The sequence below is a fragment of the Rhinolophus sinicus genome, chromosome 1, assembly GCF_057876585.1.
Source record: "Rhinolophus sinicus isolate RSI-liver-muscle chromosome 1, RSI-T2T, whole genome shotgun sequence".
Classification (NCBI taxonomy): domain Eukaryota; kingdom Metazoa; phylum Chordata; class Mammalia; order Chiroptera; family Rhinolophidae; genus Rhinolophus; species Rhinolophus sinicus.
The window spans coordinates 29,832,128-29,858,604 of NC_142501.1; the positions used below are offsets into that span (position 1 = coordinate 29,832,128).

General features: G+C 43.3%; 1 protein-coding gene across 1 annotated transcript; it reads left to right on the top strand.

The window, feature by feature from the left end:
- The first annotated feature begins 296 nt into the window (after positions 1–296).
- Positions 297–20,101, top strand: EMP1 (epithelial membrane protein 1). The gene is made up of 5 exons (XM_019744810.3): positions 297–467; positions 14,964–15,076; positions 16,695–16,791; positions 16,905–17,045; positions 17,829–20,101. Exons 2-5 carry the CDS (start codon positions 14,999–15,001, stop codon positions 17,990–17,992), a joined length of 480 nt encoding a protein of 159 aa, XP_019600369.2. The 5' UTR covers positions 297–467; positions 14,964–14,998; the 3' UTR covers positions 17,993–20,101.
- The last annotated feature ends 6,376 nt before the right edge of the window (positions 20,102–26,477 follow it).

A 26,477-nucleotide genomic window follows, 5' to 3' on the forward strand; every position in this document is an offset into this window, starting at 1 on the left:
TTGCTTTATCCCCATGGTAACCAAATCTCCTTTTTGGTGAGGAGGAATGGGCTTTGGTAAACAGATCTATTTGTGTGACTCCTATTACTCATTTGAAGCAATGTCACTCCTTTTTCCACTGTGGTCTGTGTGTCTGAGTCAGAGGGAGCCTAAACAGGCTTCTTTGAATTGATGGCTCACTCCCAGCCTCTCTCAACTTTTGACAGACTGCCAACATAGCAGGGCGTAGCTTACCAACAAATCTTTTTTTTTTTTTTAAAGCCAGACTGATTCATAGAAACTCCTTTAAAACACAGTGAAAAGAAACCGCCCATCACACACCCCAGCACACCAGCGCAGGAAACTTATAACCTCGGGAGGCAGGTCCCTCCCTTCACTGTGGCCACAACCTCCAGAGGAGCGGACCAACCGACCAGGCAGCTGCCAGCTCCTGCCACTCAAGGCACCTCCGTCGCTGGGACCCTCAGGTAGGACAGCTCCCAACACTGCGAGGAAACTCAGAGAATGTTCTCTTTCTTTACCATTGCTCTGTTACCTTTGAGCTCATCTAAGTTTTGCTTTTGCTTTTTTTCTTTTCTATGATTCCTTGACTTGAATCTTTGAAACTTTTGGCTAGAAGTGGATACGGAGACAAGTTTTTTCATAAGGTTCAGAAAGTGTACTTTGACGGCAGGGGTGAGGGGATGAGGGTCAGGGAAAGAAGCAGAACTGGGCTGTAATTATGTCTTGCCTTAACTGGGTTCTTGCTCTGAAGATGTGAAGGGAGCCAGGGACTTTGGAACACACCGGGACGGGGTATTCTTTATGGAGGAAACACTACATACCTTTGAAATAACACATGCACTTGGCAGATGTTTTCCATTTCTCCATTTTGATTCAAATTGCTTCAGGACTTGAATTGATTCTCTGTTTGTTGCTTGTTTGCTAGTCTTCCTTTGGCTTCTTAGTTTATTTTTGCTGTTGCTTTTACTACTGCCCGTTCGCTTGTTCATTCACTTCTGTTTAACTTTAAGTGTTTTTACTCCCCGAAGGATGGGAGGAGGGGGGTGGGCTGTGTTTAAAGGAAACAGAGAAAGAGGGAGGGAGGGAGGGAGGAAGGGGGAGAGAGAGAGAGAGAAAGAAGCAATCTGTATTTCAAATAAAATTCAAAAGGGGTTCATTTGATGGAATCTGGAACCTGATGTGGATTTCAGAGCTCCTTCTGTCCTTGGCCAGATGTGCAGGATATGAGAGGCAGGAGAGAAACTGAGTTTAAGGGAAAAGGTGGGGCAGGGGAACTTTATTTGTCCCTGTAACAAAAATGTTAAATGGTTTTATGCTTCCACTCCAGAAACAGTTGTGTTTTTTGAGTGAAAAGTTGGTATATCAGAAATGAGAAAAGAAAATTTTTTAGGTGGATGCGGAATTTTTTCTGCATGGAAGGCAGTGATTGTTTTGGAACTTTCGCCTCCTTACTCTTTTCCGAATCATGGTTGTATAAGTGTAGACACTAGTGCTAATCATGAAATGAATCTGGAAAGAAGAAGAAGGGTGATTTCTGTTTGCTTTTTAAAATTTTTTTTTTCAGGTTAGCATTTTGGTTGAGGTGTGGCCTATTTCAACATAGATACTAGTGGATTCCACCCCCCTCCCCCATATAAACAAGACAAGGAAAAATGACAGGATTCAGCTTGTCTGATGAAATTTGACTTTTCCTTTAGAAATGCGGTCTGTTGGAAGAGAAGATTTAAATGTAATCAGCCTGTGTGCATTGTACAGGCAATGTTCTTAGTAAAACTGCCCCAAGGGGGATGATTAAGTAAGTGTAAGAGCAACTTTTCAAGATGCGAGGAACTCCTGTATTTGCTTAAAATGTTTCTTATTTCCAGATTGCATGGATGTGGATTAGAGAAGCTATTGTTAAGCTGATAGTAATGATCTTCTGTGAAGCTAGTACAAATCTTTTAGTTCAGTACAGGTTAAAGCTAATAAGCAATGTTTAACCAGTCAGCAAATAGAAAATACTGACAATTCCGGGGGCATAAACCATCGTGAATTATATTATTTGTGCAGCGTTTTGCATTACACTATGGTTTTATAAATGAGAAAAATAGGCTGCATGTTATTTCTGGACATTGAGGGTAATTTTTAAAATGCTGTTCTGATTCCTGCTTTCCCCTTTTCCTTCAAGAAGTAGTGAGAGAGCGTCTCAGCTGTAGCAGCTTTTCTAGATTGCAGCTGTAAGTCTTTGACAATACTGAAATGTGAGGGTCATATTTTCTCCCTCTGCCGTGGAGGATCCCACCCTCAGAGAAGGATCAAATTCCACCCCAGACTCTGAAGAATGGAGCGGGGGTGGAGTGCTGTCTGGAGGGCTGCAGAACATCCGGTCTGGTGTCCTGGTCAGGGGACCCCCCAGATTGTACATTGTTTAAGGGTACTAAACTGTCCTGGGAGTTGGCAGAGGGCCATCAAGGACCAACCCAGAAGAGATCACATTCCAGAACAGATGCTGGCTACCTCCCAGGAGTACAAGGCAGACCTCTGAGGAAGGAAAGACATCCTTCCTCAGACCATTGAAAAGACTTAATGTGGCTTTCTCAACTCTTCTGCTTCCCTCTGGAGACCAGCGTGGGCCTATCCAGTTCCCAGGGGGACATCCCCACTTGGGGCGGGGGCGGGGGCTAGTGAATGGGCTCCATGAAGACTACCTTGGGGATGTAGACCCTCATGACTTGCGCTGGCTGGCTCTGGGGGTTTTGGTTCTTGCCAGACTCACTGAGATCAATGGAGAGAGAGCAGTCAGAGACCTGGAAGGCTTATAAAAGAAGCCAAACAGCTTTGCTACAGACTCCTCAGAGCCTGATGGAAAACACATCTGAAAAATGACCATAAAAAAAGGCACAAGGCAAATTTAGTTCTGTTCCATCCTTGATTTTGTTCATCGAATTCTCAGTTTAGGAGGGATCTTAAAGATCAACTCTTCCATTCTCCTACCAAATGCAGATATCTTATTTTGACACCACCTCAGACAGATGGCCATTTTACATTTCCTTAAAATTTCCCAACAGGGGGGCTCAGTACCTTAGAGTACACCTCCATGCTCATCCCTGTGGGGGCTAAAAAAAATTAATGCTTTTCCTCTCACCTCTTAAGTTCTTCTAGCTGGGCTAATAATCAAATTGACAGAGACAGATTAACAGGAGAAAATAAAATGTTTAATACATATGCATTGGGGAATTCACATAAGCATGAAAAATTTGAAAGACAGTAAGGCAATATTGGGTATATATGACATTTTTGGACAAAGGAAAAGGGAGGGAAAGGGGTATTAGATTTCAGAAGTGAGAATGGGCAATTTACAGGTAGTTGAAGAAGAGGGAACATACATGGCAGGAACATTCTTGTTAGGCAACTCAGAAACTGGAACACAGTGGGTGTTTAGCTAACAGGCCCCAGCATGAAGCCCCCCTATTTACTATAATGAATGAAAATTAAGCTATTCTGGCTAAGGCGAACATCCTGAGATCTTCTTTCTGAAGCAGGTTTTTCTGTCTGAATCCCTTGGGCAGGAAAGGGGGAAGGGTCAAAAATTCTTTCTGTGTCTTTTGTTTCTTAATAGACAGTTTAAAATCAATACCCAAAAAAGCAGCTTCAGGGTGGACAATTTTTGGTTCCCTTCATCCCCCTTAGCTGGATAGCTCTAATTATTAGTCTCTTAAATCCAACAAAATGGCTTTCTCTATAACTTCCATTCTTTGTTCCTAGTTCTGCAGTCGTGAAGTGACTCCGAAAATATCTATTCCGTTTTTGTTGTGGCTGCTCCACCCAATGCTCCTTACCCTCTAAACATTTAACCCCTATTGAATATTCAATGGGTAGAACTTGATGGATCTATATTATTATTATTTATTATTGTTATTGTCTAAGAACATTTTTGAAGCATTGAAACTATGCACATGTTCAACCATACCCACATGATTTGATTCTGAGGTATTTCATTTGCCAAATACATGATGTGTTTCCTTCTTTAATTTACAACATGAATATACATAGCTGCCTAACACAGAAGCTCAGAGACATTTGGAACTCTCAAATATACATATTCAGAAGAGCACACCCAGTTGTTTCCCACAAAATCATTGTTAAATCAACCCAATACCAGACACAGAGGCTTCTAACTTGGCTTTGTGAGGGTTGTCCCTTAACTTGTTCCGTGGGTTATGCAGCCCACACTTTTACTACCTGTCATGGTACCTACAGGAAGAGGCTGCCAATCCAGAGTAACCTCAGTCTAAAGGCTGGCCAGCAATCTGGATGTGAATCCCTTGATGTGAGCTCATCATCCTTAACCAGAACAGAACTGGAATTTTTCTGACCATGAACTTCCTGTTTCCAATACTCTTCCCAGTTCTGCCCAAATGACTCGGGATTTCTATTCAGTAATCAAGGGAGCCCAAATATGGTTCCTATTAAGAGTTTACTTGACTTCCCCACACCCTACTTCCAAACATGTGTGTCTCAAGACTACTCTTTATAATACTTCAGTCCCTCGTGCTTTGACTGGGTAAAGTCATTTCTCGGAATTTAATGGGAAGATCCACTGATATGGAGCATAAAGATAAAACTACAAACCCTTGTGGAGATTGCTGTCTCTCTCTCTTTCTTTTAAACAAATATTCAGGTCAACATCTCCTTTCCTGTTGTGGAAATGGTACTAAAATGGACTCCTCTGCTCCTGGTGCTGGTAGCTTTATGTGCATGTGGCAGTTTTTGTATTTCCTGAGCCTGTTTCATGAATTCTCTCTTCAAATGGGGTAATTAAAATTGAGAACCTTAAGGCGTTTGTTGAAACTGGTTGAATCCTAGGGTAGATGCAAGGTAGCCAAATAGAAAGACCAAGGGGTGGTGGTCTTGTCCCGACTCCACCGTCAGACCATGGTTGTCATTTGTCTACTCAACTTGGTGCTCTCCAAGGCCCCCTGTGGCTCTGAAACTCAATTGTTCTAAGATGCTATCATTCCTATTTTGAGAAATCTTTTGGCTCATGCTAACAGCTGGTTTAGCCCATAAAAATTGGTAGAAAAGTGAAATGATCCAACTTTTTGCTTTTGGAACAGGTATTTTGCAGAGGATCGAGGACCTAGGCAGCTGCCTCTGCTTCATCCATTCAGAGTCCTTAGGTATGGTGTTCACGGGCTTTATCATCAGATAGCAGTGAGCATTCACTCAGCTCTGGGAAGAAAAGGAAGAGGTTTGATGAATGAAACATAAAGGACACCAGCTCAGATGAGGAGGGGCAGGCTTTCTAAGCCTGACAACAGCAAGGGATTCACCAGGAACCCATCCAGGCTCAGGGAGAAACTGAGCATGTCCTGGGAAAGGAGCGCCACCCTCTTCTCAGAGAGGGAGACCCTGCAGTGTGAGGGTGTGGCTGTAAAGGTGTGGGTGAGAGCCAATCAGGGACAAGCTGAGAGGAGGAAAGGGAAGGTGCAAGGAGGAAAGGGTGGGGGAATGAGCAAGTGGGACTGCTCCTGTCCATGTTTCTTTAGGTCTGTGTGTTAGGACAGAGAAGAGGTTGCAAATGGAAAGACCCAGAAGAGGGAGAAAGAGCCAAGCGGAAAGAGCAAGACAGGGAGGAGGTGAAAGAGAAAGGCAGAGAAATGTGAGGGTGTTTCTACTCCTAACATTCTCCCCTCTTGTGTGGGGATTACCTTCCCTCAATGTTTCAGGATGGTCCTCAGGGTGAAATATTTTGTTCTTTTGCTCTGAAGAATCTTTTGTTGCTCAGGCACAAATGTTGGTCAATACATTCTTGGTATCATTTGTGTTTCCATCAAAAATTTGTGCCAACAGGGCAGTGATTTCCCTCTTTTCAGAAGGCTCCAGATCAGAGCTGAAAGCAAAGTGAGGTCCTTGATACTTGGACTTGTTTTTTTAAAATAATCAAAGGCCCATCTTTAGGGGGCTGGAGCTACAGGGGAATTGGAGAGAGGCTTACTATCCTGAAACAAAGAGCTGGGCAAGCGGATGTGTACATCCTTAGCTCAGAGAAAGTGTTCTGAAGCTGAGGCCTGGAGCTTCCCTTTGCTTTGTGCGTCAGTGGGGAGGGGACTCTTGTGCTGTGGGTGGGGGTCAGGATGGAATGTTTGAGTCTTGTCTCGGGGTTTGTGGTGTGGGGATAGGTTTGGTAGCCAGGCAGAAAGAAACAGCAGTCCTTGATAGACCCTTTGTTTTTGCCAATGGCACTGTTCGGAGGGACTGTGTTGACCCTCTGATGAATCAGGAGGTGGCAGGAAGAATAGAGTGAAGGTAGTTCTAGAACTTCTGCTGAACCCTAAGACAAGTATAGGAGGTTGAAGATCACACTGGTGGAAGAGGCCTGGCCTGGATGACAGGAGATAGTGGGCTTCAGTTCTGATTCTGCTTTTGCTCTGGGGACGTGCATTTCCTCCTTTGTCACGGGATTGGACTGAATAACCTAAATGACTCTGAACTTCTAACCAACAAATTGTCCTCAGAGAAACAAAGCTGGCAGCCCACCCCAGGCTCTTTGGGCACCTCTGCTGCATGGCCGTGTCCCTCCCAGCTCATGCCACCCCTCAAGGCTGCAGCTTTACTGGTTGAAGCATGTTGCCGCCATCTACTGTTGGACCCGCCCAAGCGCCGCTGGGGCCAGGCCACACCTTGATTTTCTTCTCAAACCCTAGTTATTATCTTGGCAACCTCTCCCTTGAAGACTTCTGGCTGCCAGAGCAGTCTTTTGTCAGAGGCAGAAGACATTGGAGCTTCCGTCCTCGCCCAGGAGACCTCGCCCAATGGCTTGACCAGCTGCAGTCTGGGGGTGTGAGCTGGATCCGGCATCGGAGCTCAGGCCTGGCCTCAGCCATTGCAGACCCACCCCCTTCCCGTACCTGACTGTGTACAAAGAGAAATAAGAGAGACAGGTTATTCTCCTTGGGAGCATTTACAAAAACAAGATTTATGCTGTTTGCCTTTATCACAGTTATTGGTCCTCAGATTCTGCCAGAGAAGCTTAAAGTCCATTTTGCTTGCCCAAGACTCTCATTTTACCTAAAGGAACAAAAAGAATAACCAACAACCATATAGCCTTTGTTCTGCGTCAGGCATGAATCCTTTAATCCTCACATTAACCCTATGAGGTTTATAGGTCACAGTTAAGAAGTGGTGGAGTCAACAAATCATCACGATGTATGCTTTAAATATCCTACAATTTTATATGTTGATTAGATCTCAGTAAAACTGAAATTAGAATAAAGAAGAAGTGGTGGATTCAGGATTCGAACCATGAACTCACACTCTGTACTGTTATGGACTCTGTCTCTTCAGGAGCCACTGGCCAGAGCCAGTATGTGATTTTCTCAAAGTGTCAGGAGTTAGCCAGAGGCTGAATTTTTATGGGGATCTGGTTTTCTCATAGGTCCTCTGTTTTTTTTTTTTAAATAATATGCTTGCCCCTCACCCCCACCCCACCCCTGGTTCCTCCTCCCTGACTATGCGAGAATCTATGCTAGTCTATACTAGTGCCAAATAAACACTGCCCTTTCTATAATAACCTCCATTTATGATAGCCAACATTTGGGAGACACAGTCCCTTTCCCCCCAGGACCATGAAAACATAGTTGTTTTCCTTGGAGCATGTAGATCCCTGTTACTTTTGCTGCTTGATGGCTGATGTGTCTCCAGGTCATAAAAATGTCCCTGCACTTAAAAACATCAGGCGTGGTATGTGTATATAGCGAGGTGCAACCTGGAGTTCTTTCCTCCCACACCAAACATCAGATCTCCTGAGGCAGGAGGAAATGGTTCTTAAGGATCCTTTTTCTCCACATTTCCCACCGAGAAATGGATGTCCCCTTCTCACCCCTACATACAAACAATATTAGAATGGAAAGTACATTTGATATAAAACAACAATAACAATGGCCAGAAAAGCTCATGCAAGGTCTCCTTTACTTGGCCTGCCTTTAATCCCAGCCTTTTCCTCCTCCGGAGACATCCTCTACGACTGCTCCCCAAAGAGAGTATTTCCTTTTCTGCTTTTGTGTTAAATGGGCATCCGCTTTGCCAACCCAAATGATCCTCAATGGGAAACACATACATTAAAAAAAAAAAAAAAACACACACACACACACACACAAAAAAACCAACCAAAGTAGAATGATTTTGATGTATAGGCACTACCACCCTACACAGGGTCCTTAGGAAGAAGTGGCAGCAGAAGTTTTGGGTTTCATGCTGGGGAAGATGGCATGGAGACACAAGCTGACTCATGGAGATCATAGGACCAGGAGCAGTTTGGCCTTTCATCTTTCCTCCTGCTCTGAGGAAGCAGCATGTTTGTGGTCAGATGGTGTGAGAGAGCTTTCTTCAAAGTTTGCAGTTATCCAGCATGAGAGTGGGATGTCACTGTCAGAAAAACATCAATCAATGAAAAGACAGAGTTGTGTCTAGCAGTTGAGTAATCTCAGGACTGTGTTCTAATATGATTGAGATTTTGGAATCTAAGGGGATGTCCTCTGGCCATTCTCTGATAACCTGGAAGTTCTGCTGCAGAGGTAACCATGTTAGGAAAGGGTTGAAGAGGAAGCATGAGACAAAGCACAGGACTAAGTTCGGGGTAGCTGTCGTCCAGAGCAAACTATGATGCATTGTCAGAAACACCTTACTAATTGGGGCCGGTGTCTTGGTAGGTACTGAACTCCCCAGGACCAGAGGAGTTTAAACATGATTTAGATAGTTCCTTGGTGTAGATTTGTCGATGAGTTTCATATAATGAGGAGGAACTTTAAAGCCCTTCTTCAGCCCAGAGATTCTATAACTTAAAGAGATAGAAAAGTTTAATCTGTGGAGAAATTAGTGTTTAGAAATTTAAAATATTATCTTTGCTTTTACTTATTTCCTCTGGAAAAAAGGCAACAAACACATATATCCCCTTGTATATTCAAACGTCAAAGGTACTCAAGAAATATTCACATGTTTATATAGGTATTTTTATGGAAACATATAACAAAGAGTTTGCATGTAACAAGATAAGTACATAGTTAAAATATATAAATAATAATCTAAAGATAATAAAGGGCTAAAGTTCATGTATGTAAAAAAACAAGAAAACATTTTCCTTCTAGAATATTCTGTTGTTTATTATGAACACTTCAGCCACTTTAACATTGGTTATGTTCGTAATTTGGCTCCATTATTAAGGAGCAAATAAATAGATTAAGGAAGAAAATATTGCTTTCCTTAATCCATTGATTTGCTCACTGAACAGATATTTATTTGGTACCTATCATAGATAAGACTCTCCTTTCAGGAACTTAGAATCTTTGAGGTAAGGGAGCCATACATTTCCATAAATAACTGTTAACAGGCAGGCTGCCACTAGTGCTTTTAATAAAGGGTTGTGTAAGGGCTATGGCATAACCCAGGAAATGACTGCTTCTGACCTCTGTACCTGGGAAGGCTTCCTAAAGGAGGTGGGATTTGAGCTTCTTGAAAAGAATTTGATAGGTAGTGACTGGAGGAAGGACACAGAATCAAGGCTTTTTTTTCCTTTTTGAAACCAAATTCCTAGGATCCCCAAATTCCTAGGGTTGTCAGGGCCAACGTACCTGCGGTGTGTGGAGTCTCTCTTCCTGGGAGTGGGGTGTTTGGAGGATTTTTGAGCAGAGGAGTGACGTGGTCAGGTAACCCACTGGCAGTATGGAGGAGATAATTACAGGGGGAGTTCAGAGAGAGGATCATGGGAGAGGCTGATGCTGTGGTCCAAGCTAAGACTTGAACTGGACACGGACAATGGAAAGTAAGAATGGATGCACAATAAATAAAGAAGGAACTCATGGCCTGACTGGGATGTTTTGAGCAATCAAAATGGGATGAGAGGAAGGAGAAATAGGGAACTTGGCATCTGGCTGTGATTGCTCTCTTCTCCCCAGAAAAGCCTGGGCTAACTTAGGCTGCAAGGGAAATGACCAAACTGCCTTCTCTAGCCAGCCAGATCCACAAGCTTCCCAGAAGGCTCTCTTGCGCCATCTGGTAAAGGACATCTCCACTTTGCCTTTGTCGGGAGAATTTCACCCACTTTCAAATGAATCATGGACATTTGAGCTCTTCAGGACTACTCTGCTGCTCATACAGCCCCAGTCCTCTGTTTCTGATTATGTTATAACCCCAGGCTCAGGCTAATTCTTCAGTGACTCAAGCCCAGGATTTCCACCACTTCCTTTGCTGGAGAAGTAGGTTTTTAGTTGCTCTATTTTGTTGTATTGTTCCCAATTATTGTGCCTTAGATCACTCTTAGAGAACTGCTTCCCCCACACTCCTGTGGCAGCTCAATAAACCCACAGACAATATGGCAGGAAGAAGCTATCTGACCCCTAACTTAGCAACCGTGGAGCCAAATTACCAACATCTAAACTCTCTTACAACATCTAAACTCTCTTAGCAACCATGGAGCCAAATTACCAACATCTAAACTCAACATCTAAACTTACTTCCTTTAGAAGTCAATTATTCTTAAAGTCTCTGCAATATTAGTTGCTCCTTAGAAAAGGAAAGATGTCCACAGGGGCCTGATTAATTTTTCATGGTCAGGGAACTTAAAAGTGTTGGGCTACCTGGACAAAGGCTAAGAGGCAATGCAAGCCAGTCTCAGAGCTACATTCTTTTGCTTATTTCATTTTTTGGGCAGTGGGGCTATAAAAGGGAGGCAAGAGATTAATAAAAATTTAAGTGGATGGAGACAATTAGAGAAGGCAGCTACCTCCCTCTCCCACATGAGGTAGTCATTTATAGCTCCAATCACCAGCAATTGAATATCTTTGGGTCATATCTACTAACTATAATAAATTTTCTATTAAAAAAAGTACTTAATCCAAATCTAGAATTGTCAGTGGTTGTGACGCTTGCATCAGGGACAGGAGCATAAAGAGACCACTGCTCTAATGTGGTCTGGGCATTGTGAGAAGGAGAGGAGAAGCTTGGTCAGAAACAAAAAATGGCGGTGGTGGAAAGGGAATGGGCAGTCCTCTGCCTTAAGGGAGAAAGAAGAATAGAGAAGGGGTAACAGAGAACCTATGCAAGTCTCTTACATCCATTTCTTTAAATAGTTACTACTCTTTAGAATCCACCTTCATGCCCCCCATACTTTTCTCAGTTTCCTACCCAGTCCCATGGAGTCCTGACCACCCCTGCCCCAGGCACATTGGATTGATGAGGGTAAAGGGGGAGAACCTACTCTGCTTACAGTGGTGAGTGGAGAAATGTGTTCCCGGCACCCCACATAGTACTGTCAGTGGATGTCCTATCCTGTAAGGACACCGAGTTGACTCGCTCTGGTGACCTGGGTTTGAGAATCTAAGCACCACAAACAATGCTATTGCATGGGAGTTCCCAATAACCAGCTGACACACTTCGGGATTGCTCAGTGCAGCAAATGCTCTGAGAGAGGCAGGCATTGCACCCAAGTAGTCAGAACTGCAGGACTGTTATTCTCTACTTCCTGGTTTGAGCTGCCCAGCTGTGACTAGGGGTATGCTTTCCATTGGAAAGTGCCACCGGTAGCATTTTAGAGGGGTATGAGGGAGAAGTCAATTCTTGTTTTAGTGAAACATACTGCCAGGAAAGAGAGTCTCAGCAAGCAATACTTCCAATGATATGAATGCTCAGAAATGGTGTCTTTTCAGTGCTCTTTTATGAAGCGATATACCAAGGTACACTGAAAGTGATTGGTGGGTGGAAGTCTCAAGAGCAAGGGATCTTCTGTAGTTAAACCCATTCTGCTGTGGTCCTTGATAGATCCCCAGAAATTCACCCATCAGGTGCCACTCACGGTTGTCCCTAAAGGTCACAAGGATTCTTCCACCCCCATTTCTCAGGCTGAGGGTTTCTCTGCTGGGGGTGGGGTGGGGAAGCGGTCGCTAGTATTGGGATTGGGTAACCTGGGACAATATAGGCCAGAAATTTAAGAATATAGTTCATTCTTTTTCCAAATGTGTTGGGGGAGGGCCACTGAAAGTAATGGAGACTCCTCTAAGCTGACAATGGATGACACTATAAAACCTGACAAACATGGGGCAGTGAAAAGATAAAGAAGGTATAGGTATCATGTGATAGCTCCAGCTGAACAGCCCCTACTTCTGGCTGGACACAGCAGCCCAAAGCAGAGAGAATTGGTGTTCTGTACATGACGAACACTCGCTCATACAAGACATTGTGTTCCTTTCCTTGGTGAGTGGAGGTAGCACAATCACAGAAATCTAAGATGAAAGAGGTCCTTCTTGGCTTGCTCCACCCACCCACTCCTCCTGCCTGCACTGGGCAGGGGACAGTGGTCAGGTGGGGCTGTGGTTTAGATCAGAAGTGAGATCCACCGGCCAGGAAGGAACTGGCGCCCTAGGGGAGTGGTGGATGGGCCAAGGTGGGGGTGCAGTGGGAGGAGGGTACTCGCCATGCAGTCGTGTCAAGTCAAAATGGAGAGTGTGAGCAGGTGCACAAAGGAATCAGGCTGACCAAGGAGACACAGAACGCTGTGGAATCCCCAGCAACCTGTAATGGGAGGGAACACAACATTTTCCTCAGCCTCATTTCAGAAGCCTCCGTTGGCGTATTATATTCTGATCTGGGCCCCTCAACCACTTCCCTCTATTAGAAGGAGGATGTTTTAAATTAGAAACAAAAGGAACAGAAAGTCACTTATAGAGCCCCAGGAGGATTAAACATAAAACTTATTATATAATATTTTCATTCCTTGCGGTCAGCCTATTTTTTTCCCCATGAGTGGTGAGATCAGGGTTGAGTGATGGTGTGACTCCTGAGGGTGTTGGGAGGATGGTCAGGATACCGCTGAGAAGAATCAACTTTCTCCTCCTCATTCCTGAGGGTGTGCTCTTAGTGGTTTCCCCACTCAAGCAGCAAGGATTAGGCATAATGGCAATTTCTAAGCTGTCCAAACTGATTTTATACACACGGCCTTGTGACCTAGATGGCAGATATCCTATTACTTGCACTTAAAATGGGACAGCCTGGTGACTAACTGACACGGTTGGGTTCGCAACAGCTACTCAGTTTTGTCTAATAATAGTTAATACTAATAACCACAATCAAAGCAACTCCTTTAGTACCTGCCATGTGCCAGGCACTGTGCTAGGAGTTTTACATGTACGATCCAATTTAACCCTCATGGTTCCCTGTACAACTGGCATTGAACTCATCACTTCATATAGGAGGAAACTGAGACCGAAAGGTCGAATAACTTGATATGATTCTAACTCAACCTCTAATTCCCAAACCTCTTTTCACGGTGCGTTACAATCAAGCAGAAAATTGCGGAGGTGTGCAAGAACCTGAGAAAAGCAAAAATGAATTTGATTGTGTGGGGAGAGTATGAACAGCGGACATGAACGCTCCAAGTTCTCCCCTGAGGCGGCAGGATAAACGTCATCATTTTTGTCACTCATAGTTAAATTGGGCAAATTTCTCAGAATAGCCTGGTTTAAAGGGAAGTGCTTGGACTGGGATGGAGGGCAGGGCTTGAGGTTAGCGGGTCTGGGTGGACAGTGGGAGCCAGTATCTGCCTCTCATTCCTGGCCTGTAAAGAAAGAGCAAGGCATTTTAGTGTTTCCTGCGTGGAGATAAAAGGCACCTGAAGTGTTGGAATGATAGTACTAGTGCTCTCCAATAAATACTCCATATAATAGGAAAGTGTCTCAAGCACTCAAAGCTTCGAGTAAATTAAGTGGGGAGAGTGAGAGAAGTGGGACAATTGCAGGATGTGCACATCTGTCTCCTCCCTCGGTGGGACCGCCCACACATCCACCCTGCCTAGGGTGTGTGAAAGCTGAAGTCCTTTGCTCTGAAGTCCCAGGGAGGCAGACTGCACGGCAGCTAACTGTCTTGGGCGTGAGAAAAAGCACTCCTGCTGCGGACATAAATCAGAATAACCTCCCATATGCATCCTTCACACTTCCTTTATTTTCTGGGGTTTATGATCAATGGGCTCTCTTTTTCTGCACTTCTGAGATTATGGCTGAACGCTTTTGTTTATCCATGCACATTCTATATTAGTTCCTAATTCTCCCACGATGTGATTTATGCATTTGCCTGTCTTCTGTATTGACTCCTGAAGGATTGGAATTTGTTTAAATGTCATGCACAGGTAGAAGGCCTATTTGGTGGTGTCTCACGCTGCCTACTTCTAAAGCCCCCAGCACTGTCATATTGAGTCGTAGGAAATATAACACTATGCCCCAGACCAATAGCAGAGCCCCTACCATGTGGTGCACACAGCCCAAAGGCTCAGGTGCAGTGATACAAGTCTGAAATAGTCAATTAGTAGGTGATCAGACCATTAAACTGTAATTAGGTTATTATAATTATCGAATACCAAAGAGCATTATATTAATAGAAGTTGTGGCTTTCACATCTAATATCTCACCCAGGTTCAAATTAGTAGCCTATTCAGGTTATGGGCATTGAGTAATAGCTGCTATTCTGTGTAAGGCATCCATTTCTATTAAAACTGGGCAAGCAGTTTAGTTTGACAGAGTCAGGGACCCTTCCCTAGTGGAAAATGGAAATTTATATGACATTGTTGTACTGGAAATAATAGTTGTCAAAGGCCCTTTAAAAAATCCAAGTCCTACTTTTGGCCTCTGAAATACAAATGAAACAAAATTTAACAGTTACAAAATGTTCCTTTTTTGAAACAGGCTGTATTGGAGAGATGGGTATATAAATACATGAGATGCAGAACTGTGTTTATATTTAGGTATATGTAAATAGACAAATAGGCACTTAGGGAACCAGGCTAACTAAGTGTTTTCAGGTATTGACGATGAAATTGTGATGGTTTTTATTGCAGCTCCTCCTGATTTTAGCAGCTAGTCCCCATGTGTGGGAAAGATGAATTATTTTATTGAATCTGTCAGTAACCTTTTTTTCCCCATGTGTTTTTTTCTTCTCAGGACTCTCTACACTTGCAAGTCATTAAAAAGCCAAGATGTTGGTGTTACTGGCTGGCATCTTTGTGGTCCACATCGCCACTGTCATTATGTTATTTGTTTCCACCATTGCCAACGTGAGTAATGTTGTTTTGTTCGTTCGTTCGTTCATTCATTCATTCAAAGTTATTGAAATATTTACATAAAGTGCTACAAAAGCCACAATCACTGCCCTCTGTGAATTTTCAGCTTAGTTGTCGAAAAAGATAAACACACTCACACTTCAAACAACTACATAACAGGAGGCTAAAAGCCAGTATCCACGGATATAAGTGAGCCCACCAGGCTGTAGGCGTCTAGAAGCTGGAGAACACAAGTCTTCTTCGGTCTCTACATGAGTCTTCTAGTTGAGGTGGACTTTGGAGGACTGGTAGATGGGTGGGCTTTTTCCTGGCGTAAGATAAATAGTTGCCAGAGCATAGGGATACATTCCAGACAGGAGTACTAGCCAGGGGGCCCAAGTGGGAGGGACAGGCTTTGTTCAGGGCATAATGAGGACACCCAGGTGGCAGGAGCAGAACTTCCCTTGCTTCTAGGAACCTTGATTAGAAGGAGCGATGGGAGTGAGATGATGAGAAGCTTTGGTTGCCAGATGGAGGGATTCAAGTTCTGAGAGGAGAGTAGCATGTGAAAGTGGAATTTTACAAGATTAACCTGCTTCCACTGAATTCACTCACTCAAATAAAGCAACATAAAAATATAGAGGAAGCAAGTCTTTCTCTGAACCTTGGGCTACTCTGCCCTCTAGTGGTAGTTTGTAGCTTCCAATTTGCTTTTGTGCTTTTCTCAGAAAAAGTAAGACAGCTCTTTTGACACAAAAATCAAGGCCAACAATCGCTAGACAGGCAAATGATGGTTCTAGAATCTGTTTAGGTTCCTGTTACAATTAAAGGATAAGTGGGTTTTACAGTTCAGATAGAAGAGTTTTGCCAACATTGGTAGGTGTGATTATAAGCAAGGCTAAATTAAGTATGGCTGATTAGACAGAACACTTGCCCATGCAGCCTCCTGCAGACTGTAATTCAGACGTTCTGTACGCCAATCCCTGGTCTCTTAGGATAACACGTCTGGGAAACGACTTCACACGATATCAGTGGATATTGCTGTGCTATTTTACTATGAAATTACTTTACATGTTGTGACAAAGTTCGATCAGTCTATTTAGATGAGCGTGGCTTATTAATCACCCAGACAGGCTCACTGGTATTTTCTTAATTATCCTTGGGTTTCTCAATTGTCTTGAGTTGAATATATTGCCTTAACTTTTTTTTTCTTCTTCTTAGCCAGGCCCTCACATGAAACAGTCTTGATTGAGTATATGAATTGTGCATACTTAAAACCAATTTCCTCATCCAGGGTTTCCATTTCTTAGGACCTTAGAATTTTAAACTACTGTAGTTGAATTCCTTTTTTTTTGTTTTTAGTTTTTAAGTGATGAGGAATGTAAAGCCCAGAGAGGCTAGGTGATTTTCCCTTGGCAACACATTCTTCTCTCTCTTTTCTTTTGGGACTTTTGTGACTTCGATTTTAGTTGAATCTTATTTCCACCAAGAGATGGATTGCTTAGCCATATTTGTGGCTATATACGGTGTCTTGATTAAGATTTGGTCCTGACACAAGCTAATCTGGTATTTCTTTTTCTTTTAAAGCAGAGGGTCCGTTTTAAAACATTTTTTTGTTTCCTCCTGGTTTCAGGTCTGGGTGGTTTCCGATGTAGGAAAAGCATCAGTCGGTCTGTGGAAAAACTGTACCAACTTTAACTGCGATGGAGACCTGCCATACATCCATGAAGGTATCTATAAAGCTATTGCATTCAGTGCTGACCATTCATGTGACTGGGGAAATGTCCAGCCTGTCGGGGACTGGTCAGCCTGACACCCCACTCTCCTTACCCTGTGTCCACAGATGCGCTCAAGGCAGTGCAGGCCTTCATGATCCTCTCCATCATCTTCTCTGTCATCTCTCTCATGGTCTTCGTGTTCCAGCTCTTCACCATGGAGAAGGGCAACCGCTTCTTCCTCTCGGGGGCCACGATGCTGGTGTGCTGTGAGTATCTCAGGCGCAGAATCCAGTTTACGCATCGTTCTTCCCATCGGTATTCCTGGCAACTTGAGCAGATGAGCCCACGGCTCAGGGAAACAGCCTTGTACAATTCTCTCCTCTGGTTACTTGTTCTCCTTTTAGGACCGCCTGATCGATGCTTAGAATAAGAATGCTTATCTGCTTCATTGTTTAAATCTACTGCTCTGGAGAGCCTGGGGCACGCCCATTTATTATGTTGGTGCAAAAGTAATTGCGGTTTTAAAAAAAATTGCAAAAATCTCAAATACTTTTGCACCAACTTAATAAGCATTTGTGTATAAGACGCTTGAAGAGGGCGGGCAGGTGGGAGTCCTGGGAAAGAGGAAACCACTGCTACAAAGCTAGCAATTGTCGCCATTCACATTCTCCTGTCATTCTTCCGAAGTACACACAGTTTGGTGGGATGCCGTGTTCTTTGGCATCCCGGGGAAGCCTGACTACACGTGCTGGGGTCCAGACGGGAAAGCTGGGTGGTGGACATGAGGTTCTGGGTTTTATTTCACACTTGCAGCCACGCAGGCCAATGCAGATGTGAGAGCCCAAACACCTGTCACTTATCATCAAGAGTGGTTCAGGGCAAAGCAACAGAACCATTATACTATTTGGGGCCAAACAGCCAGATTTCCTTTTCTCATTGTAGAGGAGGGAAATAGGATCTTTTAAAAGTTATGAAATCTTGGTTTTAATGTAAACAAAAACTGAGCAACAACAACAAAAACCCTAAACATTTTTCTTTTTTCCCTGCAGGGCTGTGCATTCTGGTTGGTGCGTCCATCTACACTCATCATTATGCAGGAGGTCAGCAGGTCTACGCTAACAGTCACCACGGCTATTCCTTCATCCTGACCTGGATCTGCTTCTGCTTCAGCTTCATCATTGGCATTCTCTACCTGGTCCTGAGAAAGAAATAAGGCCGAACAAGTTTATGGGGAAATGGGGGGAGGGGAGGAGCAAGGTGTTGAATCTGGGAGGGAAGTGGAAGTTGCTCTACAGGAAACACCAAAAGGGAGGGGGGCGGGGGAGGGAGACATAGGGTGGGAGAGGCTGAAACCCAAATCACTCCTGAGGGGGTTCTCTACTGTCAAGTCCCTGTGCTTGGGAGAAAGTAGTTGGCTAGAACGCTGATGTTCTCTTGATATGGTGCCAGAGAGCCTCCCTCCAGCCACCAGACTTGGCCTCCAGCTGTTCTCAGTTACACACACTTCCTGGGGCCTCATCTGCTGCCACACCACTAGCTCCACTTCCGGAGGTGAAATCTGGGTCTCGCACTGTGGTCCTCAGATCTACTGCTCCAAATGAAAATAGCGGTACAAGTTCTGGCAAGAGCAGATATTGTTTTCGTACTGAATATACTCAGCCTGGAAGCCATCCCGCCCTCCCAACCCAAAGCAAAACATCGTATTCCAGTCTGGAGGGCCCACAGGAGGGCTTTGGTCAGCAAGCCAGTATCCCTCTTTAGAATAGATATTTAGCTCTGTGGAATTCAGTGGTATTTGTGACAAAATGGGAGGAAGAAATATAGTCATAAAGCCAAGTTGGTGGGTTAGGAAAACCAAGAAAGAGAACTTTTCATAGTGGAAGACCTGGGGGATGGTCAGAACCCAGGCCAGACCTCACACAGCTAGCTATTCCTCATGGAGACCACTTGCTACAGGCTTTGCTAGGCCTCTTGCTTAACGACAAGGCAGCTCTTCTGGAATTTCTGTAAAGCCACTAACGACCAATTCTGTGGTGAAAGCACCACACAAATTATGGGATCAGGGGTAGTCTTGCAACAATGCTGTATTAGGGTTATGTTTTTAGGATCCCCCCGCCCCATGCAATCAATGTTTCTTTTAAGTATATAACGGGAGAGAGATGGACACAGATCCTAGTAACACAATCTGTTACTCTCCTTTTAAATGATAAACTTTTGAGGAAGTTTTATCTAATTATCCATACTGGGGACAGGGCTCCTAGGCTCTATGGCAACTCTAGCTTTGACACTGGCTGGAATGGCCACATTTCAGAGGTCCTGCCTGTCCTGCGTCATAGGTGAGGCAAGGCAATACTAGAAGCTTATTGAAACACAAACCAAAATCAAACAACAGATCCTTGGGTGAAAGGTGCTATGTAATTGTAAAGTATTACACATACTAGATTATAGTCATAAGAACAGAGTGCCTGTGCCCCCAGGAAAATAAGAAAGTTTCCATGAGATAAATAAAAATATAGGTGAAGGGCAGATATTTTCTTTCAGGAAAAAGAAAAAAACAAACTCTTGTGGTACCTAGTCAGATAATAATTGATCTGTCTGTTGCCACAAGAGCATTTCTATATAGGACTTAGAAGTAGTATGTTATTCCTGGTTAAGCAGGCATTTCTCTAGCCTGGAGCAGCTATTTTAAGCCATCTCAGATTCTGCCTAAAGGGTTAACTGTGGGAAGACATTTCCTTTATCACTGAAAAGATTAATCCTAGGGAGAATCTGAGACATCTTGCCTACTTTACTTCTCCGTGCTCTCTCCTCATCCCGTTTCTTATATAACTTTTCCTTTTTGGGGGAGTTGTTATGCCATGATTGCTGGTATTTATGTAAAAGGACTATTACCAAGCATATTTCTCTATGTTAAGGAAATGTTGAGGGTAGGTCACCAAATTCTCTGGGCTGGGGTAGAGAGGTTGGCAGGCAAAAACTGTGGGATGATAAACTTTTTAATTACGACTTAATTATCACATGATTATAGAAGGCTGTCTTATGTGCAGAAACATACTTACATATCAGATATATCCAAAAGAGATACTCGCATTATGTTAAAAAGTCAAACTATGACTGGAATGAACCATGTATTCCCTTGTCTTTTACTTTGTTTCTCTGCCATTTATGTCTCATGTAATTTGCATTACATTGGTGGTGTTCTAGTACTGTATTTGGCTTCTTCTTTAATAGATTGATATTTCATATACTATAATTGTAAATATTTTGATACAAATGTTTATAACTCTAGGGAATATATAAAAACAGATTCTGATTCCTTTCACTGTGTGAATGTTTTCTTTCAAAAACGTGTTGGAAAATATGGATAATAGTGACTTTTATTCCTAATTAAGTTGTCAATTAGTTTGATTTGGACAGTTTGGCTTTTATTCGAGACATTAAGCTACTTTCTGGTAATACATTAGGCATTCCTACAATAACTCAGGCAATTGAATGTTATTAAGTATAGTTTTATCTTGTTTTAATTAAGCCTCTTAAGCACAAAATGGAACTTCATAAGCTAATACATTAGAGAAAGGTTATGATCTTGAATCAGAATGGCTTTACGACATTAAAAAATGAGATACTTGCAAAGTTTCTTTGAAATAGTCAACTCCTCTAATGCATCTTCAATTTATAAAACAAGTCACAAGGTATGCATCACATACATTTGCAGGAGCCCATTCATTGCATAAACTGGGGCATATCTGTACGGGCTCTTTGAGGAAAAGAATGTTTTACTGCTTTCTGTGAGCCATAAGGACCGGACTCAGCACCATGCCAACACCAAGATAAGAATGGTCTTAATGTGGAGCAGGCAATCTTGCATGTCCTTATGATGTTAGATAAAATGACTACACAGACTAATGCAGACAAACAAACAAATACACAATGGAAACTGAAAATAAAACGTCAACATATTTTAAATTCAATTAATCAAATTGCATTGATTATTGATACCTTCTCAGAGACCTATACAATTTCTTTGATTGCTTCTGGGATACCATTATAAGAGGCTACTCCTCTCGCTTAGCTCTACCAGGAATTCTTTCCCCATGTCATATGACCAGCCATGAATCAGACCCCTGGAATACCCTTCTTCCCTTCAGCCTATAGGTCTTTAGTCAGAATCTCCAACAGACTCCCAGCCCTTAACCCAAGTTGTCCTATCCTGCCTAAACGGAATCTTCTACCTCAAAGAACTGGATGGTAAATGGAGGGGGCTGGGTGTATTACTTGGGATTCTCCGGAGAAACAGAACCAATAGGATATATCTATATCATCTTCATCTCATCTATCTCTATCTCCCTATCATTTATTTTTAAGGAATTCGCTCACATGATTATGGAGGCAGGTGACTCCAAAATCTGCAGGGGGTACTGGCAGGCTGGAGATCCAGGGAAAAGCTTATGCTGCAGTTCAAGTCCAAAGGCTGTCTGCTGGCATAATTCTCCCTTCTTTGGGGAAGGTTCCATTGAAGCCTTCAATTGATTGGATGAGGCCCACCACATTATGGACAGCAATTTGCTTTACTCAAAGTCCACTGATTTAAATGTTAATCGTATCCAAAACACCCTCACAGAAACATCCAGAATAAGGTTTGACCATGTATCTGAGCACCATGGCCCAGTTAAGTGGACACATCAAATTAACCATCACAGGAAGGAACAACCTTATCAAAGATAAGACACTGGCTTACTAAACATTTTCAGAAATGATTTTTAAAAAAGAAGCTTGCTTAAAAAGTGGAAATCTTTATGTTTATAGCTGACACTTAGCTCGTTTAAGTGGTGACATAATAACATTGGGGTTAACTTGCAAGATGATCTTAGGTATCTTGTGAAAGAAAATGCAGAAAGTTGTCAGTCTCTTCTATAGAGGAACTTAACAACTATTTGCTGAATTAAATGTCTTAGGAAGAATCAAAGTGAAGTGGTTAATTAAATACTTAGGAAACTGATCCAAACTATGAGGATAGGAAAGATGAGCTACAGAACTCTACCTCTCAAAAAAGGGACCCATGATCAAATGGCAACTTATTCATCAAGGTGATAAACCAAATGGTTAATAGAGAGCTAAACCACTGTGCTTTGGACTCAGACATTACAGTCTCTGTGCAAAACTCCACTGGCTTTCAGGCACAGAAAAAAAAAAAAATTTCAGAAAGGCCTTGAAAGAAGACAAATGAAAACTAAGAGGATATTGTGCAGGACTCCACACTTAAAAAGAGAAACTGTCGCCTATGTTTAGTAAGAAATAGCCAGAATATACCAAAATACAGATAAAATGCTCAAGCAAAAAAAAAAACACACAAAAAAACAAAAAACAAAAAACAAAAACAAAAAAAAACAACAAAAAAAACTGGTCATGCTGTTAATGAAAGAGGGAAGCTAGAGGAAGAATTAACTTGAGGGGGAGGTGACAAGCTCAGACCTGGATGTGCTAAGAACAAGGAACCACCTGGACATTTAGGTAGTCCCCCTCCCCACCAAGTCCAAAGAGGTTCTAGGATAATCTTGAGGGGGTCCATTCCTGGAGGTTTCTTAAGCACCTCAAAATATAAACCCCTAAGAGGCTGCATATTTTCCATGTTTAAACTCTAGACAGTTAAGCCTTTCTGGGCACATCCATCATTCTGAGTCATCTCACATGGGACTGACCCATCTTATATCTGTTTTAATTCAGCTGTCTTCATGTTTAAAATTTTACTTTTAAATTGTTTTATTGCCAAATTTAGCTTCCTCAAATTCGCATCCCAGTTTCTCTTTATGCTAGTTCCAACCCAGATCCTGTAGACCTGTGGGAGCAAGGCAGTTGGAGCGGGGTGGGTGTGGGGACAGAACCCCAAAAAGCAGTTTCCAGGCTCTCGGCCTCACATAGACAGGTGCTGGCTCAGGTAGTAAATGGCCATCAACTGTGATTTCATGGCCATCAGCTGTGGCTAGTTGGCCGTCAGCTGTAACAAGTGAGCCATTGGCCACTAATATAACTGCTGTGGCTACGCTAGCAGAAAGAGAAAAAAAGATGGGGGCTAGCAAGAAGATGGTGGCTGAGCCTGCAAGGAGTGCAGTGAGGGTTGAGAATTGTGTGGCTCTTGTTTCCTGTTTCTCCAACCCAGCCGCCAGCGAGAATATAGTGATATGACTCCCCTATCTATGGTTCCGTGGGTGTTCCTTTTTGGCCTCACCATATCCTGCGTTCTTGTGTGGGGAGCGGGAGCAGAGACCCCGCCTGACACCCTGCATGACAAATGGTGCAGCGAGCAGGGTACGGTGCCGGCCAAGGCTCTCTGAAAGGCAGTGGAGCAGTTTGTGCGTATGAACACCCAGTCTGAGGAAGACCAGAAGGAGCAGCTGCCGGAGAGCTGGACCCCCGTGGAGGGGTGGGAGGACATGGACGGTTCTCCCACCAGCACAGGAAAAGCCATGCAGCTGCTGGAGAGATGGAGCCCCGTGGAGAGGTGGAAAGATGTGGACGGTTCCCCAACCAGCACAGGCCAGAGAAAGCAAAGGTCGTTGCAGCCCTGTGGGCCGGGAAGTTCCTGCTCAGGCAGCCCGGATGCAGGACTTGTCCCAGGAGGAAAGGCTTGCTGAGTCCTCCATGGGAGATGAGGGTGAGGTCAAGGTTGTCCCTCACCCCCAGGACAGCCCTGGCGAATGACTATAGACTATGGGGAATTGCCTTCCATCCCTAATTTAATGGACAGCTTGACTGTTTGCTTGGGAACATACCACCATGTAGTGGAACTGGGGGATATTGGCTTTTGTGTTTTGACCGGCCGCCATCGAGAATATGTAAGCACCTTGATTGTGAGTCGCTGTTGTTCCAGCAGGGTACCCTGAGAGGCACAGAGAGAGTGGCAGTGCCCTGAGAGCCCTGGCTGAGTCCAGGAAGTCTGGCTGTGCCCAGAGAGAGTGGCAGTACCGTGAGAAATCCTAGCTGTGCCCGGGGAAACTAGTGGTACCCTAAGAAGTCCAGGAAGTCTGGCTGTGCCCAGAAGTACTGGTGGTGCCCTAAGAAACCCTGGCTGTGCCCAGAGAGCCTGGCTGTGTCCAGGATATTGCATTCACCTCCAGGCTCCTCGCACAGGGCCCCTCGCGGAAGACGCTTATCGTGTAGATTGTGAGGTGAGAGCCTGTAGGGGTGGAATGTGGGGGCAGAGCCCCAGAAAGCAGTTTCTAGGCTCTCGGCCTCACATAGACAGGTGCTGGCTCAGGTAGTAAATGGCCATCAACTGTGATTGCATGGCCATCAGCTGTGGCTAGTTGGCCGTCAGCTGTAACCAGTGAGCCATTGGCCACTGATATAACTGCTGTGGCTACGCTAGCAGCAAGAATGGGGGCTAGCAAGAAGCTGGCGGCTGGGCTGGCAAGTGTGGATGGCGGTTTGCGGTCAGTGTGGATCCAGTCTCCAGTGAGAGTATAGTGCCGCCAGAGAGAATATAGTGGTATGACTCCCCTACCTATGGCTCCGTGGGTGTTCCTTTTTGGCCTCACCATATCCTGCGTTATGTGGGGAGCGGGAGCAGAGACCCCGCAGGCCGCCCCGCACGACAGTGGGCATGGAGGGGTGACAAGAGAACAGGGCGTGGATCTGGGTCCCACCTGGAGTTTTAATTTGGTAGCCCATAAAACTTCTTGTTAAAATATCTGATTTGCTTGAATTTGCTTTTCAAAAATATTGCCTTTTCCTAACTTTCCCTTTTGAACATTTTTAACATCTCTTTTGTTTTAAAATTGGTTGTCTTTCTTTTCTTTCTTAAAGACATCTTTTACTTTTGTCCAAACGTTCTTACCCTCAAAATGGGGACTTCTTTTGAGCAAGCTATTTTGATGCCAAGCCTCCGGACATCAATCTCACCAAGGAGCAATCTAGAATGATGTCTGGACACAGGTAGCAGTGACCTGGCATGGAGATTAGTCAGATGATACTATGAGAAACACATGTGATACGAAGATGTGTGAAGAAATATGAAGGGGGTGGGGGGAGGCAATCATTTCTCCATGTTCTGAATTAGTCAGATTGTAGTCTGAATGAGAGGAACATGTTTTGTGTTGGTCACCACTGTTCAGAGGGATGTGACAAAATTGGAATGATTGTAGAGACAAGCAACAAAGGTGATTAAAGGCGTTGGAGAATAGGTCCTAGGATAAAAGATGAAAAGGTTTTGTGATGTCCTGGAAAGGAAGACCAAGGTGGGACATGCTTCTGAGTAGTTTTTTTTTTTTATAAGGACATGGTTAATGGGAAGCTAGAGCACTAGAATGTGTGATGGAGGAAGACTGTGAGCAAACTTAAGAAAAAATGCTCTGTCTTGGATAATTTAGGTCAGAGTCAACCTTTAACCCTTTCCTGTACTCTTAGCCATCACTGCTTAATCGTCACACTCTTTTCTGCAGTTAGGGCCAATCCTCAAAAATCTTCCATTCAGAATTCCAGGCAGCCTCTACCAGTCCTTCAAAAATTTTACTTAAGAAGAAACCCATTTGCTACTCTATGTTTAGACATTTAACTTTCTGAGGGCTTCAGGTTTTACCAGATGATTTCTCAAAGCTGTTTCCAGAACCGTAATTCTACTAAATCACTTAATTAAATGAGTTTCATGAGGAATGAACTTAATTTATACGTCATAATGGATCTTGACCCTTTGAGCAAACTGGACATCTTCAGAACATTTTTCGTGAAGGAACTGGAGATTTTGTTGCTATTTTATCATATAGAATTTAGCTGTCCTTTCAAACAAGCTCTTCACAGGCAGCCTAGAAAGTCTCATGCTGACAAGCTTGAACAAAAAGAAATATATTGATGGAGCTAGCTATAAGGAAAGTGTATCTACCAGGATCTTCTCTTTGAAATGTACTATTTGGTCCAGGAGAAGAAAATTGACTCTAGGTTGATCCTGAAATCTCATTGGATGAGGAAGGCATTGTGATATTCTAATGAAGCTAATTGAAATCACTGCTTTTTCTGTAGCTCTTTATGCGTTGTTATGAAAAAACCTGATGAACAGTGGTTTTCTGACATGAATCTCTGGGAGGTAAACAGTGATGAATGGCAGATCAGGAAGCTGAAGGGCAGAAATCAATTCTTGCTGTTATTCTGTAGTAAGTTAACAGAAGCTTTGGATGAGAGGGACAGATGTTACTTTTCAAATTGGACTGTTTGGACTTTAGTTGTTTATAAATTTCTGCCTTCCCTGTGGGCCTCAGTTTCTATCTTTAACATATATACTCTTAATATATGGGGATATATATAAGGGCAATTAAAAAGGTGGCAGGTAAGCCAACTTGTTAATGTCTGAGTTTTCTTCTCTACTGTCTAATTTCTCTAGCTTTTCTAATGACTTGCATAGTTTGTTTTGCTGAAGGAAAGCGTTTGGATCACTCAGTGGATTAAAATAAAATAAAAATAGCTAATTGTGCTTTAAAAGAGCCTTAAGAATTTCCTACTGTTAAGTTCAAGGGCAGTGTCTTTCTCAGTGCCGTTTGGCTCACAGACATACAATCTGGAACCACTAAATTTGAAATACAAAAATAAAAGGGACTTTAAAAAACGCCATTTCTTCCAATGAGGTCAGGAACAGTTTTCACCATTTTTTTAAAAATATAAATTCACCATATTCCTCCAAGTCAGATATTTGCATATGTTAACTTGAAATT

Coding starts and splice junctions, on each gene's coding strand:
- EMP1 (XM_019744810.3), top strand. CDS start 14,999: ATGTTGGTGTTACTGGCTGGCATCTTTGTGGTCCACATCGCCACTGTC. Junction 15,077..16,694: donor TTGTTTCCACCATTGCCAAC/GTGAGTAATGTT, acceptor TCCTGGTTTCAG/GTCTGGGTGGTTTCCGATGT. Junction 16,792..16,904: donor CCTGCCATACATCCATGAAG/GTATCTATAAAG, acceptor CTGTGTCCACAG/ATGCGCTCAAGGCAGTGCAG.